The 18,969-nt window shown below is 37.1% G+C and overlaps 1 protein-coding gene across 2 annotated transcripts in view; it reads left to right on the top strand.

The window, feature by feature from the left end:
• LOC126262596 (serine/threonine-protein kinase Nek7-like) overlaps positions 1-18,969 on the top strand; it is a 67,003-nt gene that overhangs the window by 21,568 nt on the left and 26,466 nt on the right. For both annotated transcript variants that reach the window (XM_049959337.1, XM_049959338.1), the window contains exons 2-4: positions 14,162-14,381; positions 16,737-16,939; positions 17,029-17,142. In XM_049959337.1, coding sequence (XP_049815294.1) covers positions 14,162-14,381; positions 16,737-16,939; positions 17,029-17,142 — 537 coding nt within the window. The remainder of the gene's footprint in view (positions 1-14,161; positions 14,382-16,736; positions 16,940-17,028; positions 17,143-18,969) is intronic.

Genomic DNA, 18,969 nt, shown 5'->3' with positions numbered 1-18,969 from the left:
AGCGGAATGGGCCACATTTGAAACAAGGGACTGATGACCTTGCTGTTTGGTCCCTTAAACCCCAAACAACCAACCAACTACATGCATCATCTGATATATAGGTGATACAGTTTTTCTTTGCAGTAGTGATGACTTCAGTAGCCTCAAAACTTGTGTTGCTAAGACAGTTACTTAATATTGACATAAAGCAAACTGATTCTTGCTGAATGGAAACGAAAGTCAGCAGATCGTTTTTAGTCTAACTGACAAGCTTCTGTCAGATGATCCAAGTTATTTCAAGTTTTTGGAAATAAATCTAGATGATGAAATATCATATATTATGTTGGAGTCAGTATATGAAATATATTAGTGTTAAGTTGCTCAGAGTAATTTATTTGTCAAAGTGACTTACAGATTGTGTACCTGAAATATACATATATTAGAATATCCTGCGTTTAAAATTTTTCCAAAGCATAATATCGTAAAAAATAGTATTATTTTACAGTGTTAAGTCCAGCTGTAAGCATGACAACTTAATACTCAAGAAGAAAGCCATTAGCACAATTGCTGGTTTTTCATGTAGTCCACACAGTAAACCTCTGTTTGTAAATGAGGTACCAGAAGTAAAATGCTGAAATGTACATTGTTACACTGTAAGAAGCAATAGATGCGTTGTACTCCATACCACAGACTGTCTATGAACTCATGGAACACTATAATTTAGTAGTAAGCTTTAAAACATTGTAAATGATTATCAGAACAAGCATTCTAATAAACACTACACAACTAGGATTACATTGCTCTTTCTGCCCAACCCAGGATATATATTTGAAATTACTTAAAAATCTAAAGTGTTCACTGAAACATTAAACTTTATTTATTCAGTTGCACTTTTCACTAGATATAACCATAATTGCTTTGATTCTGGTTCTGGCTGGAAAATTTTCAGTCACATAACTTTTTAAGTAGTTTAGATAAGCAGTTTGATGTTTTGAAACTGGCTGTAAGTTCATGTCTAGTAGTTTGGTAGGAAAATGTAGCCTCTTTAGGAGCACACTTCAGATCACTGTTATTGCCATATTTGGCTTCTCTTGGTGAAGCACTAGCATTAATAGCACTCCTATGTTTAGCTGTTTTCACATGGTCTTTAATATCACCATTTCCTGTGTGTACAACAGAAAATTCTCCAGTATAGAGTGTGCAATAAACACATTAAATGTTACTTTCAACGCATAATAAATCTCAAAAATTTGTATTCATGTTGCAGGTTAACATTAAACACACACTTTCTTTTGCACATTGCCAAACAATAAGATAAAAAACAAATTGAAGTAAAATGATCAAAAGTGTGTAGATGAGTTTCTTTGCACATGAAAACAACATAAACACATTGCCCCTGTTGTGTTACCAAATGGCTAAGTGAAAAGTTGTGGTGGAATTGGTAGCCATGTCGCCCCGTTGACATCAGTGCTTGCTCAAAGGCCAACTGAGAGAGGTATATGGTTGTAAGAATATGTTTAAAAAGGCAAACTCGAACATAATATGTCTAAAAAAGATCTTTACCAGGCCATAAAATCTCAAATCGTAGACATTTTTGTAACCCTGCACACCACTAAAAAATCAGGAATCTCCAGGCTAATCCTGGATGTATGCTAAGCCTATAGATGACTGGTTAGTTGCTCATTCAGTCTATGATATAAAGGAATTTATCAATTGTAATGTAATTTTATAATGCTGAAAACTAGTGCACTGTTATTTTAAATTACCAGTTGCATTGTATTATGTGTGTCACATTGTGCATTACCATAATTACCTCAACATCATTATTATTTCTTCCTTTTCTCAGATGTTATGTCTAGTCAAAAATGGAAAGTGACGCGGACCTTGATCAAGCGTGACCTCCTTTTAACTGTACGGTATATGTTATATTGCATTTAGGAACTTTCGGGTGATTGAACATGTATCAATAATTACGGATTTCTGTAGTTGTATATATAAGTTTGGATGTAGCTGTATTGCATTGATGTACTGGTGGATATTGTATGACTCCTGTAGTTGATAGTATAATTGGTATAATGTCAACTTTATCCTGATGCCACATGTCCTTGACTTCCTCAGCCAGTTGGATGTATTTTTCAATTTTTTCTCCTGTTTTCTTTTGTATATTTGTTGTATTGGGTATGGATATTTCATTAGTTGTGTTAATTTCTTCTTTTTATTGGTGAGTATGATGTCAGGTTTGTTATGTGGTGTTGTTTTATCTGTTATAATGGTTCTGTTCCAGTATAATTTGTATTCATCATTCTCCAGTACATTTTGTGGTGCATACTTGTATGTGGGAACATGTTGTTTTATAAGTTTATGTTGTAAGGCAAGCTGTTGATGTGTTATTTTTGCTACATTGTCATGTCTTCTGGGGTATTCTGTATTTGCTAGTATTGTACATCCGCTTGTGATGTGATCTACTGTTTCTATTTGTTGTTTGCAAAGTCTGCATTTATCTGTTGTGGTATTGGGATCTTTAATAATATGCTTGCTGTAATATCTGGTGTTTATTGTTTGATCCTGTATTGCAATCATGAATCCTTCCGTCTCACTGTATATATTGCCTTTTCTTAGCCATGTGTTGGATGCGTCTTGATCGATGTGTGGCTGTGTTAAATGATACGGGTGCTTGCCATGTAGTGTTTTCTTTTTCCAATTTACTTTCTCCGTATCTGTTGATGTTATGTGATCTAGAGGGTTGTAGGAGTGGTTATGAAATTGCAGTGGTGTAGCCGATGTATTTATATGAGTGATTGCTTTGTGTATTTTGCTAGTTTCTGCTCGTTCTAGAAAGAATTTTCTTAAATTGTCTACCTGTCCATAATGTAGGTTTTTTATGTCGATAAATCCCCTTCCTCCTTCCTTTCTGCTTAATGTGAATCTTTCTGTTGCTGAATGTATGTGATGTATTCTATATTTGTGGCATTGTGATCGTGTAAGTGTATTGAGCGCTTCTAGGTCTGTGTTACTCCATTTCACTACTCCAAATGAGTAGGTCAATATTGGTATAGCATAAGTATTTATAGCTTTTGTCTTGTTTCTTGCTGTCAATTTTGTTTTCAGTATTTTTGTTAGTCTTTGTCTATATTTTTCTTTTAGTTCTTCTTTAATATTTGTATTATCTATTCCTATTTTCTGTCTGTATCCTAGATATTTATAGGCATCTGTTTTTTCCATCGCTTCTATGCAGTCGCTGTGATTATCCAATATATAATCTTCTTGTTTAGTGTGTTTTCCCTTGACTATGCTATTTTTCTTACATTTGTCTGTTCCAAAAGCCATATTTATATCATTACTGAATACTTCTGTTATCTTTAGTAATTGATTGAGTTGTTGATTTGTTGCTGCCAGTAGTTTTAGATCAGCCATGTATAGCAAATGTGTGATTTTGTGTGGGTATGTTCCAGTAATATTGTATCCATAATTTGTATTATTTAGCATGTTGGATAGTGGGTTCAGAGCAAGGCAGAACCAGAAAGGACTTAATGAGTCTCCTTGGTGTATTCCACACTTAATCTGTATTGGCCGTGATGTGATATTATTTGAATTTGTTTGGATATTAAGTGTGGTTTTCCAATTTTTCATTACTATGTTTAGGAACTGTATCAATTTAGGATCTACTTTGTATATTTCCAATATTTGTAGTAACCATGAGTGGGGTACACTATCAAAAGCTTTTTGGTAATCAATATATGCGTAGTGTAGCGACCTTTGTTTAGTTTTAGCTTGATATGTCACCTCGGCATCTATTATCAGTTGCTCTTTACATCCTTGTGCTCCTTTGCAACAGCCTTTTTGTTCTTCATTTATAATTTTGTTCGGTGTTGTATGTGTCATTAATTTCTGTGTAATGACTGAAGTTAATATTTTGTATATTGTTGGTAGGCATGTTATGGGGCGATATTTAGCTGGGTTTGGTGTGTCTGCTTGATCTTTAGGTTTCAGATAAGTTATTCCATGTGTAAGTGTATCAGGGAATGTGTATGGGTCTGCAATGGAGTGACTCCTTGCCCTCTCCCTTGGAACCCGAATCCTTTCGTCTTTCCCTCTCCTTCCCTCTTTCCTGGCGGGGCGGCCGTTGGTTGCAAGAGCTAGAATTTTGTGTGTATGTTTGTGTTTGTTTGTGTGTGTATCGACGTGCCAGCGCTTTCGTTTGGTAAGTCACATCATCTTTGTTTTTAGATATGTTAACTAATTTAGTTAGATGTGAATGTGTTGAGGTGAACTTCTTTAGCCAGAAATTTGCTGTTTTATCTTTTCCAGGGGCTTTCCAATTGTGAGTAGAATTAATTGCTTGGGTGACTTCATGTTGCAAAAGTATCACTTCAGGCATTTGTGGTATCATCTTGTATGTATCTGTTTCTGCTTGTATCCACCGTGCATGCCTGTTATGTTGTACCGCGTTTGACCATATGTTGCTCCAGAAGTGTTTCATGTCTGTTATGTTTCGTGGATTGTCTATTTTAATGTGTGTGTTATCTATTGTCTGGTAAAATTTCTTTTGGTTTGTGTTGAATGTTTGGTTTTGTTTCCTTCTATTTGCACTTTTTTTGTATCTTCTAAGTCGTTTGGCCAATGCTTGTAATTTCTGCTTCTTTTCATCTAATTGCTCTATCGCTTCTTGTTGTGAGATTTTACCTAACTTTTTTCGTTTTTTTTTTTCTGACATTTCATTTCTTATAAATTGTGTTAGCTGTCTGATGTCTTTTCTCAGTTTTTCTATTCTGATCTGTAGCCTGTGTTGCCATGCTGGTTTTGTGGGTTTCTTCTGTGTGTTGGTTGGTTTTGATCTCTGCCTAGTGTGTATATTTAGTGTAGTGAGTGCTCTTATATAAACCAGTAGTTGTAACTCTTCCATAGTTGTGTTTTCATTTATTTTGTTGTGTATGATTGTGTTGATAGTTTTTATTGTTGTTTCGACTTGTGGGTTATTTGGCGGTCTATGCAAGAATGGTTTAATGTCTGTATTTGTGTCTTTGTATTCTATATATGTCAGCTGAAATTTTTCTTCTATATCTAACATGTGTGTCACTTCGTGTTCTATTTGTGCTTGTTCTGGTGGCTGTCTTAAGATTTCGTTTTCCTCTGATTGTTTAATTGATGCGTGTTGTTCTTTATTTGTTTGCTCTGGGATGTTTGAGTCCATTACTGTATTTTCTTCTTCTTCTGATTGCACATTATTTTGTTCCAGTATTTGTTGTACTTGTTGTTTGATGTGTTCTAATTCTGACTGGGGTATCCTGTTAATTTTTATTATTACACGGATCTGATCAGCTAGACGTTGTTCTGTTAAAAATTTTAATTCTGGGTATCTGATAATAAATGTTGTGTATACTTGTGATCTGTATCCAGTTGTGTTGGTTCCTAGGTTTGTTGCTTGGTAATAACAGAACATGAGGTGTTGATTAACTTCATCTGACCATCTCATCCTCTGCCTTTGTTTTCCTTCTAGGGTGGTTGCAGGAAGCATATCCTGCAAATCACCTCTATTTGGATTTAAATCATTTTCCAGTTGGCTAGCAGTGTCGTTACCATTGTGGGCGGGCATAGGGTTCAAGCGTCATCCCCGACCATGACGGCGCTTGTCCAAGGCTTCTTTAGTTCTGTCCTGAACCAACTAATCACACTAAAAGGGGGGTTAGCCCTATTAGTGGTTTGTTCTTTTCGTCGCCTTTTACGACTGGCAGAACATACCGAAGGCCTATTCTTTTCCCGGGCCTCCACGGGAATCATTATTTAAACATAGCTTGTAGCTTTCTAAAATTCATTGCCTTTTTTTCTTCAAACCCTTCATGCTACGTTATTGACCAAAAGTTACCTGAAAACTTAAGAAATTAATATATGTAAAAATATAAACACGGTACAACCCTTGTTAACCAAACCAAAGGGGGAAGCTGTTTGAGATAACAGTTTTTTCTGGTTATTTCATGGACACCTAAATACATACTGTAGCGTTTTGTATTGTAATTACAGTATGTATTTTTGAAAGGATTTCTTTGTAGGCAACACTTACTTACTTACTTAGTTACTTTACTAAAGATGAAATTACATTTTTAGGATCATATTACATAGGTATACAATATACTGTACTTAGTAGTTTGTAGCATATAAATTACTCATTCAAAAAAACTCTGTAATTTCTGTCAAACAATGGGAAATCTATGATGGAATGTAACAATACCAGAGAAGGAAAGCCTCGCTCGCGGGGTGGAATCTGAGCTAACTGTTTGTAGTATCGTTCACAGAACCGATCGCGGTCCTCTGCTTTGGAGCCGAGTGGAAGGCTTAAACCAGAGATGATTCTGCGGAGATCTGGGGTGCAAATTTCTCGACCTCCGCTATCGGGTGGAGAATTAGGGTCCCCCTGAATAGGTCAGGCGTGCACTATACGCCGGAAGCGGCTACAAGGGTAGCGGAGTACGTGTGGAGGGAACATGTGGGTTTTTTAGGTTAGAGAATTCCCTCCCTGGGCCTGACAAGATGCCTCCTGAGACGCGGCAAGGTAGGAGCAGGCAAAAGGCAACAGGGAATAACTATATTAATGTGGTAATAGAAAACTGCAGGAGCGTCTACAGAAAGGTCCCAGAACTGCTCTCATTAATAAACGGTCACAATGCCCACATAGTCCTAGGGACAGAAAGTTGGCTGAAACCAGATGTAAACAGTAATGAAATTTTAAACTCAGGTTGGAATGTATACCGCAGAGACAGGCTGGACAGTGAAAGGGGAGGCGTGTTTATAGCGACAAGAAGTGTAATAGTATTGAAGGAAATTGATGGAGATTCGAAATGTGAAATAATTTGGGTGAAGGTCACGGTTAAAGCTGGCCAGACATGGTAATTGGATGTCTCTATAGGCCCCCTGGCTCAGCAGCTGTTGTGGCTGAGCACCTGAAGGATAATTTGGAAAATATTTCGAGTAGATTTCCCCACCATGTTATAGTTCTGGGTGGAGATTTTAATTTGCCGGATATAGACTGGGAGACTCAAACATTCATAACGGGTGGGTGCTTTATCTGAAAACTACCTTGAGCAGTTAAACAGAGAACCAACTCGTGGCGATAACATATTAGACCTTCTGGTGACAAACAGACCCAAACTATTTGAAACAGTTAATGCAGAACAGGGAATCAGCAATCATAAAGTGATTACTGCATCGATGATTTCAGCTGTAAATAGAAATATTAAAAGAGGTAGGAAGATTTTTCTGTTGAGCAAAAGTGACAAAAAGCAGATTTCAGAGTACCTGATGGCTCAACACAAAAGTTTTGTCTCAAGTTCAGATAGTGTTGAGGATCAGTGGACAAAGTTCAAAACCATCGTACAATATGCATTAGATGAGTATGTGCCAAGCAAGATTGTAAGAGATGGAAAAGAGCCACTGTGGTACAACAACCGAGTTAGAAAACTGCTGTGGAAGCAAAGGGAACTACACAGCAAACATAAATATAGCCAAAGCCTTGCAGACAAACAAAAATTACACGAAGCGAAATGTAGTGTGAGGAGGGCTATGCGAGAGGCATTCAATGAACTCGAAACTAAAGTTCTATGTACTGACTTGGCAGAAAATTCTAAGAAATTTTGGTCTTAATGTCAAAGCGGTAGGTGGATCAAAACAAAATGTCCAGACACTCTGTGACCAAAATGGTACTGAAACAGAGGATGACAGACTAAAGGCCAAATACTAAATGTCTTTTTCCAAAGCTGTTTCACAGAGGAAGACTGCACTGTAGTTCCTTCTCTAGATTGTTGCACAAATGACAAAATGGTAGATATCGAAATAGATGACAGAGGGATAGAGAAACAATTAAAATCGCTCAAAAGAGGAAAGGCTACTGGACCTGACGGGATTCCAGTTCAATTTTACACAGAGTATGTGAAGGAACTTGCCCCCTTCTTGCAGCAGTGTACCATAGGTCTCTAGAAGAGCGTAGCGTTCCAAAGGATTGGAAAAGGGCACAGGCATTAGGAGTGATTTAAAATGGAATGTTGATCGTCAGTAAAGTAGATGCCAGACTGAGATTCATTGGAAGAATCCTAAGGAAATGCAATCCGAAAACAAAGGAAGTAGGTTACAGTACGCTTGTTCGCCCACTGCTTGAATACTGCTCAGCAGTGTGGGATCTGTACCGGATAGGGTTGATAGAAGAGAGAGAGAAGATCCAACAGAGAGCAGCGCGCTTCGTTACAGGATCATTTAGTAATTGCGAAAGCATTACGGAGATAATAGATAAACTCCAGTGGAATACTCTGCAGGAGAGATGCTCAGTAGCTCAGTATGGGCTTTTGTTGAAGTTTCGAGAACATACCTTCACCAAGGAGTCAAGCTGTATATTGCTCCCTCCTATGTATATCTCGCGAAGAGACTATTAGGATAAAATCAGAGAGATTAGAGCCCACACAGAGGCATACCGACAATCCTTCTTTCCACGAACAATACGAGACTGGAACAGAAGGGAGAACCGATAGAAAGATACACACAAGTGTAGTTTCAGCTCTCTGAGACTGCAGAGGTGTGTGTGTGTGTGTGTGTGTGTGTGTGTGTGTGTGTGCCTACTGCTGACAAAAGGCCTGAATGGCCGAAAGCTATGATTGTATGTATTGTTTTATTGTGCATATCACGACTCAGCATCTCCGCTATATGGTGAGTAGCAACTTTCCTTGTCAGTAATTTGTGTTTGTTTCTTGCAATCCTCGAAACATTTCCAAGCAACCATGGCCTGCTGTCTTTTCAGTAGAAGGATGCCAGCTGGCGTTGACTCCCTCCATTGTTCAATAAATTTTAGGATACCCTAAAAGATAACACCATAGGTATAGCAAATCATCCACAACCCATTCATCCACCTCACACACAACCCCTCTTCGCATCCGGGAATCTTTTTACCATTGGTGCCCAGTTTTTAAAATTATCTAAGCAATCTCTTTCGAGCCCCCTCATACAGTTTCCTCCGGCACATTTAAAGAGTTTCTGCTTTCACATTAACCCAGGTTTGTGCACACCAATAAATATGTGCTTCATATTTACTACCTTCAGCGCTTTGTTCATGATTTTGTTTCATAAGATACTATTGTGCAGGTTGGGTCTCAAAAATAGCACACTGCATTTCAATTTAAATATAGATATTATGCCCCAATCCATTGGTTGAATTAGACTGATAACATCTTGGGGAAGGAAACATACAGCAGTAGTGCCACTTTTTAAATCACAGGGATGTGTTGGCACATTTTCAATTAATAAGATTGTTTTTTTTTTTTTTACAGACCTTTGTCAGTTAAAAACTTTCAGTACAAACTGATCACTAAACCATGTTGAGATCGTAAGACAAATCAAGAATTTTTTTGGGTCCTATGAAAAAAGGTTAGCACATTTCAGGCAACATCCTTCAAGGCTCATGATTTTTTGACATCCTCATACACATTGTGGGAGGTGGGGGTTTGCAATCTGTGTGTGTCAGTGGCATTTAATACCAAAAGAACAGTTATCAATACTTTTTTCATTTTGTGCCCTGGAGCAGATGTTTCTTTTGAGGAAATTAGGGATTTTGTAGGCAACCTCTTGAAATTAATACTCATTTCATCGGCGTTGTAAATTTGGTCCTTAATCTGGTCTTGAGTGTAATCTTAAAACTCAGTTTTGAAAACACAAACCACAGTTGGGTCTGCAGATAACTTTTCTCCTCATACATTCAGTTGCTGAATGCTATATCCATTTTTAAACCTGTCTAAACACAAATAGCATGGAAAAAATTCTTTTTCTTTCTCAGCTAACAACTCAGCTAACATCTTAGCTTTTTCTTGCACTATCAGCCCCATCAGAGGCATGCCTTTTCCTCATTTCTGGATGAACCAAAGATAAAGAGCTTCACACACTTTTTTCAAAGTCAGATGGTTTCAGTGTTTTTATTTGATAAGTTTTGCAGCTTGTTCTAGAAATGTAGATTAAGACTTCACCCATTCAGAACAAAGGAAACAGCAACTCTGTAACTAGCTACAGCAGTTTTCAATAAACTTCCTTCTTCAACTTCTTTGATAACAGCTAATTTATCAGTGAAAGTAATCACAACATCTTTCCCCTTAGTCACAATAGCACAAAAACATACAGTCACTGGAAATAAACAACTTAAATGCTATATTGTTGAAAATGAGCTGCATGTAGACTGTTGAGTTGGTGGCTGGGAAAGAAATCAAGGTCGGACATTCACCTCTCCCTGCTGGCCAGAGCCCCGCACAATCTTGGCTTTTGAATTATTTCTGTGCAGTACAGTTTTATTTGTGGTCTTGCAATTTTTAGAGGTGTTTTGTATAACTTGGGTTCCACTTCATAATGTACATGTATTACGTTCAGGTTTGTCTGTAGGTACTCAAGAGAGCCATTAAAGTGTTTAGCATCCAGACTTGTTTAATATCGTGTTCAAAATTGATTGTGGATACGTGTAGAATATGACGTAGAACACAACTGATGCTGGATTAATGTAACATATTATATTGCTTCTCTTTAAATTTAAATATAATATTTCTTTGGATAACTGTACATATTCATTTACTTGGTTGTACATAAAGTTAGGTTTGTCATAGATAAGAAAATTTCATCCTCCTCCATTTCAAATTATTTAAATCTTCAGACACTTCAAATATACTAACAGTGTTCTACCTGTCTAGTGTCCCTGGATTGTGATAAGCATGGACATAATGCAACAAAAAATAAGTGCTTTCGTATGTGATGGTTGGCTGTCGTTAATATTTTATAGGAACATTTCATCAGGAACCACCATTCCCACAGTCACAATACTCCTGTATTGATGTGGTTTTACTGCTACACAGTCCAGTTGGGCCACAGTGACTGCTGCAGTCCCCCAGACATCGTAAGCTTTTTCAACTTCATTGTATGACTCCTGCTTAAAATGAAGGATTCAAGTGAATTACTGTATGTTTCAGAATAGTGTCATTGATTTAAAACCATTATACATCAATTTCCAAAACATTCTTCACGCAGCCTCAGAATGTCATCATCAGTCAAACTGTCCCCATTTTACGACAAAACTTTTGTGACAACAAATGTGTGGGAACTGATTGTGCGTGTAATATGTTTTTTGAGTCACGTAGCACTTTGTGGAAGCAGGAATATCCATTTAGGGGCTCTCTAAAGTACTAAAAGAGTGAACAACTGACTTAACCCACCAATGGTCAGAAATAACACATCATGAGGTAATAATCGGGAAAGCCACACTCAGAGGTTCTTTGAGTGCAGACTGTTGGGGAGGTCACAACGTACCTATGGGTAGCGACTGGAATGTGTTAATTAACTAGGTTCCAGAATGAATTTTCACTCTGCAGTGGTGTGTGTGTGTGTGTGTGTGTGTGAGAGAGAGAGAGAGAGAGAGAGAGAGAGAGAGAGAGAGAGACAGTTTGAAACTTCCTAGTACATTAAGACTGCTCTACTAACTGAGCTATCCAAGCACAACTCATTTATTTATTTATTTATTTAGCCATCCGTGGACATTTTAAAATGTATGGATGTTGTCAGTTGCGTACGTTCATATATTTATACAGTTTGTTGGTACATGTAGTTAAACATTGTGACATATAAGTTATTTACAATCATTTTTGCTCCTTATCAAAATATTGTGAAACAAAAGCTATTTACAATCTTTTATACTAAGGAATTCACTTATAGTGTAAAAGCAGTGTTCCTGCAAAAACAATTTAAGATTCTTCCTAAAGCGGTACATGTTATGTGCTGCTTTTATTTTCTGCGGCAGTTTTTTATACAGTTTTACACCTTCATACAAGAAGCTATTTTGAGTCTTTTGTTTATTCTTCCTGTCTAGGTGAAGACAGTGACTTGTTCTTGTACTATAGTTATGAAAACTGCTATTTGTGCTATAATTTTCTATATTTTTCTTGCTGTACACTATGGTTTGGAATATAAATTCACAAGAAACAGTTAGAATTTCTAACATTTTGAAAAGTTCTCTGCAGTGGGCCCGCTTACTGCTTTTTTTTGTAATTCATATTGCTTTCTTTTGCATTTTAAATACTGTTTGTAAATTCTGAGCACTGTTTCCCCAGATCAGATATATGTTTCTCAATGTACTTTGATCCACTAGAGACATGTGTGATCTCTACTGACCGTACTCTGTTTCTCTGTTTTCTAGATATAAATGAAACCACTCCCCTTACTCCTAGTGCCTCTAATTTATGCGACAGCTTCTGGTGGTCAACTGTATCAAATACCTTAGACAGGTCTAGGAAAAGGCCAGTTACATAGCTGTTCTCATCTAGTGCTTCTAAAACTGTTTTTGTAAATTGTGCTATTGCAGATTCTGTACCTCTACCACGCCTGAAATTTTGCTGGTCATTGCAGAGGTGGTTGAATTTACTTAGATAGCTAAAAAACCTGTTTTTCATTATTGTTTCTATCACTTTGGAAAAGCATGACAATAGGGCTATTGGTCTGTAGTTCTCAACGTTTTCTACGTCATCTTTCTTGTGAACTGGTAAAATTTTGGTATGCTTCAGATAGTTAGGGAAGCAACCAATTTTGAAGGATTCATTTATGATTTCTGTTAGTGGAGCTTTGATACCATTTATACATTTTTTCAGCACACACATTAGGATTTCATCTAAACCTGCCGAGTTTTTGTTCTTTAATTGCCTTACAACATTGCATACTTCCTCCTCAGTAGTTGGAAGCAATGCCATTGAGTTTGCTATATGCTTCTGTATTGGTTGATTAGCACCTTTTGGAAAAATTTTCTGTAAGTTCATTGCAGTGCTGCTAAAGTAGGTATTCACATAATTTATTAATTCTTTCGGGCTACTTTCTAAGTTTTCCTTGTTCCTGATTTGTGTGTTTGTACCTCTCTGCTTCACAGTTCCTGTTTCTTGTTTCACTACAGCCCATGTAGCTTTACTTTTATTATTGGCTAAATTTATGAACCTGTCGTTGGCTGATTTTTTTATTTTTTTAAATTTTTTTTATTTTTTTTATTTTTTTTTATTTTTTTTATTTTTTTTTTTTTTTTTTTTGCTGTGTTGAGTACCTTCCTGTAGATTCTTTTGTAGCTTTTGTAGTAGTGCAAAAAAACTGGATCACTATTGTCCTTTTTAATGGAGTTTAGGTATTTACAAGTTTGAGCATTTTTTCTAATTCCTTTAGTAATCCATTTATTGTTGGTGGGTGTTCCAGTGGGAATTAATGCTTTGGGGAATGTTTCTTCAAATTTTAATTTAAACTCAGACATAAAATTGGAGAACTTGCTATTCACTTTAGTTTCTATGTATACTCCTTCCCAACTTTCATGTGCTAACTTTAAGGAATTCATCCTCACAGCTTCACTTGCCAGTTGTCGCAGGTTTGTGACCCAGTCTGGCGCACAGATTTAATCTGTTAGGAAGGTTCAGTTTACTCAGTTACTCTTCAAATAACTACTTAAAATAAACAGTATGCTAGAATATTCTGAATAACCTAAAATACTCTTTGAGGTATGATGGAGATGACGACGATGACAATGACGATGAGGAGGAGAAGGAAGAAAATATGATTATGTGGTAGATCTGTTGGCAACTTGCATGTTTTTGGAGATTTGGGGAGGGGGGGGGGGGGGGGAGAAGGGAGGAAGTATCTGGGGAAAGGTGATTACAACATAATGATGGCAAATGGAAAAATGACAAATGTGTGTGTGTTAGCAAAGAAATGAGATGACAACTAATGTACCTTAAAGCTACAGCAATTGTGAAAATGGAAGGTGTGCTGAAAAGGCAATTTTGCTTTGTGCAGTACAAGGAAGCTGGTGATGGGTGAATATCCAAATGGCTCAGTTGAGGTTATTGGCTATGGTGTACAGTATGTTCGGCAAGCAGCTGGTAATCTGCAGTTAACCAGTTTAACAATAGACCTACATGTGAGAGGATAGTTGCCCAGAGTGTGTGTGTGTGTGTATGTGTGTATGTGTGTGTGTGTGTGTGTGTGTGTGTGTGTGTGTAAGTGGGGGGGGGGGGGGGGGGAGACGTGCCTATTAAATAGTGTTCTCTTCAGGAAAATGATTACTTTCAAGAAATTTAATGTTGCTGTGGAACCAAGCATAGAGTTTATCTTAAACATTGTATGAACTCATAATATTTAATTCTGTTTTCAGCAATTGGACCATCCAAATATCATCAAATATCTGGGATCTTTTATTGAAGACAATGAGCTCAACATTGTTCTAGAGCTTGCAGATGCTGGGGATCTTTCACGCATGATAAAACATTTCCGTAAACACAGACGCCTCATACCTGAAAGGACTATATGGAAATATTTTGTTCAGTTGTGTAGTGCTGTTGAGCATATGCACTCAAAACGCATAATGCACAGGGGTTAGTATAACTATTTAATAATTTAATTTGCAGAAAAGTCGAGTGCAGGCATTTATGGCAACAACCATATAAAATAATAATGATAAAAAATGCAAGGTGTTTAAATGGTAGAACAAAAGTCAAAGATCTATTGCTTAAATAAAATTGTTGCATTACTTGTTTCTAGAGTATGACATGTAAGACAAAGGAAAGAAAGATTGGAGCTGTAATTAAAAACAAATGTGAGATTAAATATTATCAGCATCTTTGACTCACAAGAGTAGGTCAGAAGCTGTGGATAATAGACAGAGATTCAAGTCTGCATTCCAATTTTAACATTTGTTATTAATTAAATTTACCCTGTTTGTCAAAATAAGCATTTTAATATTATAAACTGTCTCACTTATTTGAAGAATTTGTGAATATTAAAAAATGCTTATTTATTTCATCTGTTGTAGTATATTAGGATAAGTCTAAGCTGCATTATTCTCTAACAGTAACTTAAGATTATACTAATCTGCACTTGAAATTTTTTCCCAGGTGCAAGATGTAAGTAAATTGAAACATTCATTGCCTGATATAAAGGGTGAGTCAGGAGGAAAGGTGCAAGCTTTGAGGGATGATATTAGGGGTGATTCTGAACAAAAAACTCCTAATAAACATATGCCCTTTTTTTTTAACCATTTCCGGGTAAACCAATGAAAACAACTAGGAATGGGAAACATATAGTGTCGTCCTTACTAACCGTGTCAGTACGCAGTTCACTTGCGCACGGTACAGTTATTTACATCAAGTATCAGTCTGACAGTGCTTGTTGTAGTGCATGGTGCTACAGTGTTGTTACGTGAACAACAAATACAGTTTTGTGTAGTGAAAATGCCATGGATCTTCACACATACAGAGTATGCTGACATGGTGTTTGTCTATGGTTTGTCCAATGGGAGTTCCAGAGCTGCTGTGCGAGAATACCAACAACGATTTCCGAATTGCAGAGTTCCAGATAACAAGGTGTTTAGCAGGGTGTTTCACGGATTGCTTGAGTATGGTATGCTTCCCAGCATAAATGTTGTCTCTGAACATCTTGTACAACAAACTCTTAATGAAGTCTAGAACATTCTTCAAGTAGTGGAACACAACCATACCACTAGCTCTAGAAGAATTGCTGCCCAACTGGTATTCCACAAACACGAGTGATATGCACGGTACACGAGTACGGTCTGTATCCCTTTCATCGGCAGATTGTACAACATCTGCATCAAAGAGATGCTGCCGCCTGGCAAGAATTCTGTCAATAGATCATTGCCAATGAGCAATTAATTCCACGTATTCCATTCACTGATAACTCAACATTTGCCCACAGCAGAATCAACAACGCACACATAACTCTCATGTATGGGCAAATGAAAATGTGCGCACTACTGTGGAAATTAATTTTCAGTGATGTTTCTCGGTCAATGTGTAGTGCAGTATTATTGGTGACTAACTCATCAGTCCAGTTGTTTTAGATAACCATCTTACTGGGACACACTATCTTGAGTTTCCTCAAAATTTGTTACCAGAATATGTTCGGATATCCCTTTGGCAACACGAGCTCATATGTACTTTCACCGTGACGGAGCTCCTACACATTCTGCATGGTCAGTGACACAGTATCACAACACAACATATCCTGGTCATTGGATCGGTTGCCATGGAGTCATTATTTGGCCACCAAGGTCACCCCATTGGATTACTGTTTGCGGGGGCGGCTGAAGAGCGACGTCTACAAGCGCAGAGTGGACATGAGAGGACCTTCTCAGTTGTATTTCACATGCTTGTGCCCAGGTATAGGAATGCAAAACTGAGCTCCAATCGGTGACAAAACACTTGTCTACCGTTGGTTTACTCAGAGATGGTTAAGAAAAAGGCATATGTTTATTAGAAGTTTTTTTGTTCAGAATCACCAGTAGTACCACCCGTCAAAGCATGTACCTTTCCTCCTGACGCACGCTGTATATTGCATGTTCACTGCCTTTACCCATAGCTGAAGGATTTCATTCTTACTTCTTTTGCACAATCTCTAACTTTAATGAAGTTGCCATATATCTTTTTATCAGTACCAGCCAAGTTATGTATCCTGGTGCCTCCTGTTTGGTAATGCCTGCAGACTCCAGATGTAATGTAATTTTGCCTATACCATCACATTTACTTTCACATTCAGTGGTACTGCAAACCATGGCTTCTGCTTTTTTCTCTTTGATACATCGTAACTTCACCCTGTTGTCCAGATTTCACCAGTGACAATGAAACTGGGAGATAACTTGCTGACTCATCCTCAGTTTCAGAAACTTCACCGAGAATTTTAAACAGCTGTAAGTGCTGACACTTCCTTTGCAGATATTAAACCAGCAAATGTTTTCATGACATCACAAGGTGTTGTAAAACTTGGTGACTTGGGCCTCAGTAGATTTTTCAGTTCCAAAACAACAGCAGCTCATTCACTTGTTGGTACTCCTTATTATATGAGTCCAGAAAGAATGTATGAACAAGGATACAACTTTAAAAGTGATATTTGGTCCATGGGATGCCTCCTTTATGAGGTAAGTTGCTGCAGAAGTTTATAACCACATGATACATTAGACTGTAGTCGAATTGCTTTCCAGTAACAGTATCTGAAAACATGTTTCAGCTGGCAGCCCTACAGTCACCATTCTATGGTGAAAAAATGAATCTCTATACCTTGTGCAAAAAAATTGAGAAATGCTGTGTCCCACCTATACCATCTGACATTTACTCGTTACAGGTAAGTGTGTGTGTGTGTGTGTGTGTGTGTGTGTGTGTGTGTGTGTGTGTGTGTGCGCACGCGCGCGCATGTTCTAATGTCTAATAGAGATGAGTGGCTAGCACAGTAAAACTGAAACAAAAATTAAGGAAATAAATATGTAGAGACTAATAAAAACTTGTATTAAACAGAGTCAAATCTGATTTTACTGCTTCTTGTGATTTTGAATTTATTCATTCATTCACAAATCGTGTTCTTTAAATCCTTTCATGAAGGAGAACCTTAACGAATGTGGAACGAGTCGAGTTGTATATTAACAGGCATAAGCCACCACGGCTGGCTACTTCTGTGAAGTACCCTAGCAACTGATTGACTAGTGCTAATGTACTCAAACTGATAATTATGTTAATTATTTTGAGATTATATTATAGATATATGTTATGAGATTTGAAGAAGACCACTTCTTATGCTAGCAGACAAAGTAATAAAGAACAGTGAAAGATACATAGATTCCTCGTTTGCTGACATGATTAACATGTCATTTAGCACAGGAATCTTCCCAGAAAAACTAAAGAAATCGATTGTCAAACCTATTTACAAGAAGGGTGACCAGTCTTATGTTATCAGTTACCAGCCTATATCATTGTTATCTGGATTTTCAAAAGTAATTGAAAGAGTAATGCATGAAAGACTGTCTCATTTTCTTAATAAAAATCAAATTCTAGTTAAAGGGCAAAACGGTTTTTGGAAAAATTGGTCAACTGACACAGCAATTTATAACTTTTTAAAACTGTTCATAAATTCTGTAGACAAAAATGAACTAAACTGTGGACTGTTTTTGGACCTATCTAAGGCTTTCGATTTCATTGACCATAATTTACTGCTCAGGAAACTATATTGCTACAGGGTTCGTGGAGTAGCACATGATTGGTTCAGATCATATCTTTCTAATAGGTATCAGAAGCTAGAGATACAGCATGCGGGTAAAGTCTACTTATCGACATACCAAATAGTCAGGTATGGCGTGCCGCAGAGGTCTGTATTGGGGCCATTGCTGTTCTTAACATTTATAGTGATTTGCCAAGCCATTTATCAACAGCAGATGCAGTATTGTTTGCTGACGACACCAGTCTATTTGTCAAAGCTAAAAATGAAACTGACTTACTGGAGAGAGTCAAAGTAGCCACAGAAGAAGCAAACATGTGGTTTACAAACAACAAATTAATTGTTAATGACAAAAAAACAGTTTGGATGAACATCAGACATATAACAAACAAAGTAAAAACTCACCTAACTGTAAAACTTGAGCAGTGTAAGACAAAGCAAGCCCCCCCCCCCACACACACACACTAAATTTTTAGGATTATGGTTAGATGGATATTTAATGTGGGAGAAACACACAGAAATGTTAAACAAAAAATTAAGTCAGTATTGTTATGTTCTTAGAACACTAAAAAATTCCTGTAGTGTTGATGCAGTGTTGTGTTCATACTTTGCACTCGTACATAGCACACTAAGATATGGTATCATATTTTGGGGGAATACCAGTTTGGCCAAACACTCAATTTGTACTTCAAAAGAAGGCAATAAGGATAATCAGAGGTATGACACACAGAAAATCATCTAAAAAAAGTTTTCAAGGAACTACAAATGATGACTCTACCATGTATCTATATTTATGAAAGTATATGTTTTATCAAGGCACACCAGGAACTTTCTTTGTTAAACAGTCAAGTTCATAACTACAAAACGAGAAATAGAGACGACTTTCATAGATAAAGTCACACAAAAGCTATGTATCAAAAAAGTGTTGTTTATCTGCCAAAAATCTTATTTAGTGCACTACCA

This window comes from Schistocerca nitens, chromosome 6, assembly GCF_023898315.1.
Source record: "Schistocerca nitens isolate TAMUIC-IGC-003100 chromosome 6, iqSchNite1.1, whole genome shotgun sequence".
NCBI lineage: Eukaryota > Metazoa > Arthropoda > Insecta > Orthoptera > Acrididae > Schistocerca > Schistocerca nitens.
The sequence above is the reverse complement of the archived record's forward strand: the minus strand, read 5'-3'. Positions and strand labels throughout refer to the sequence as shown.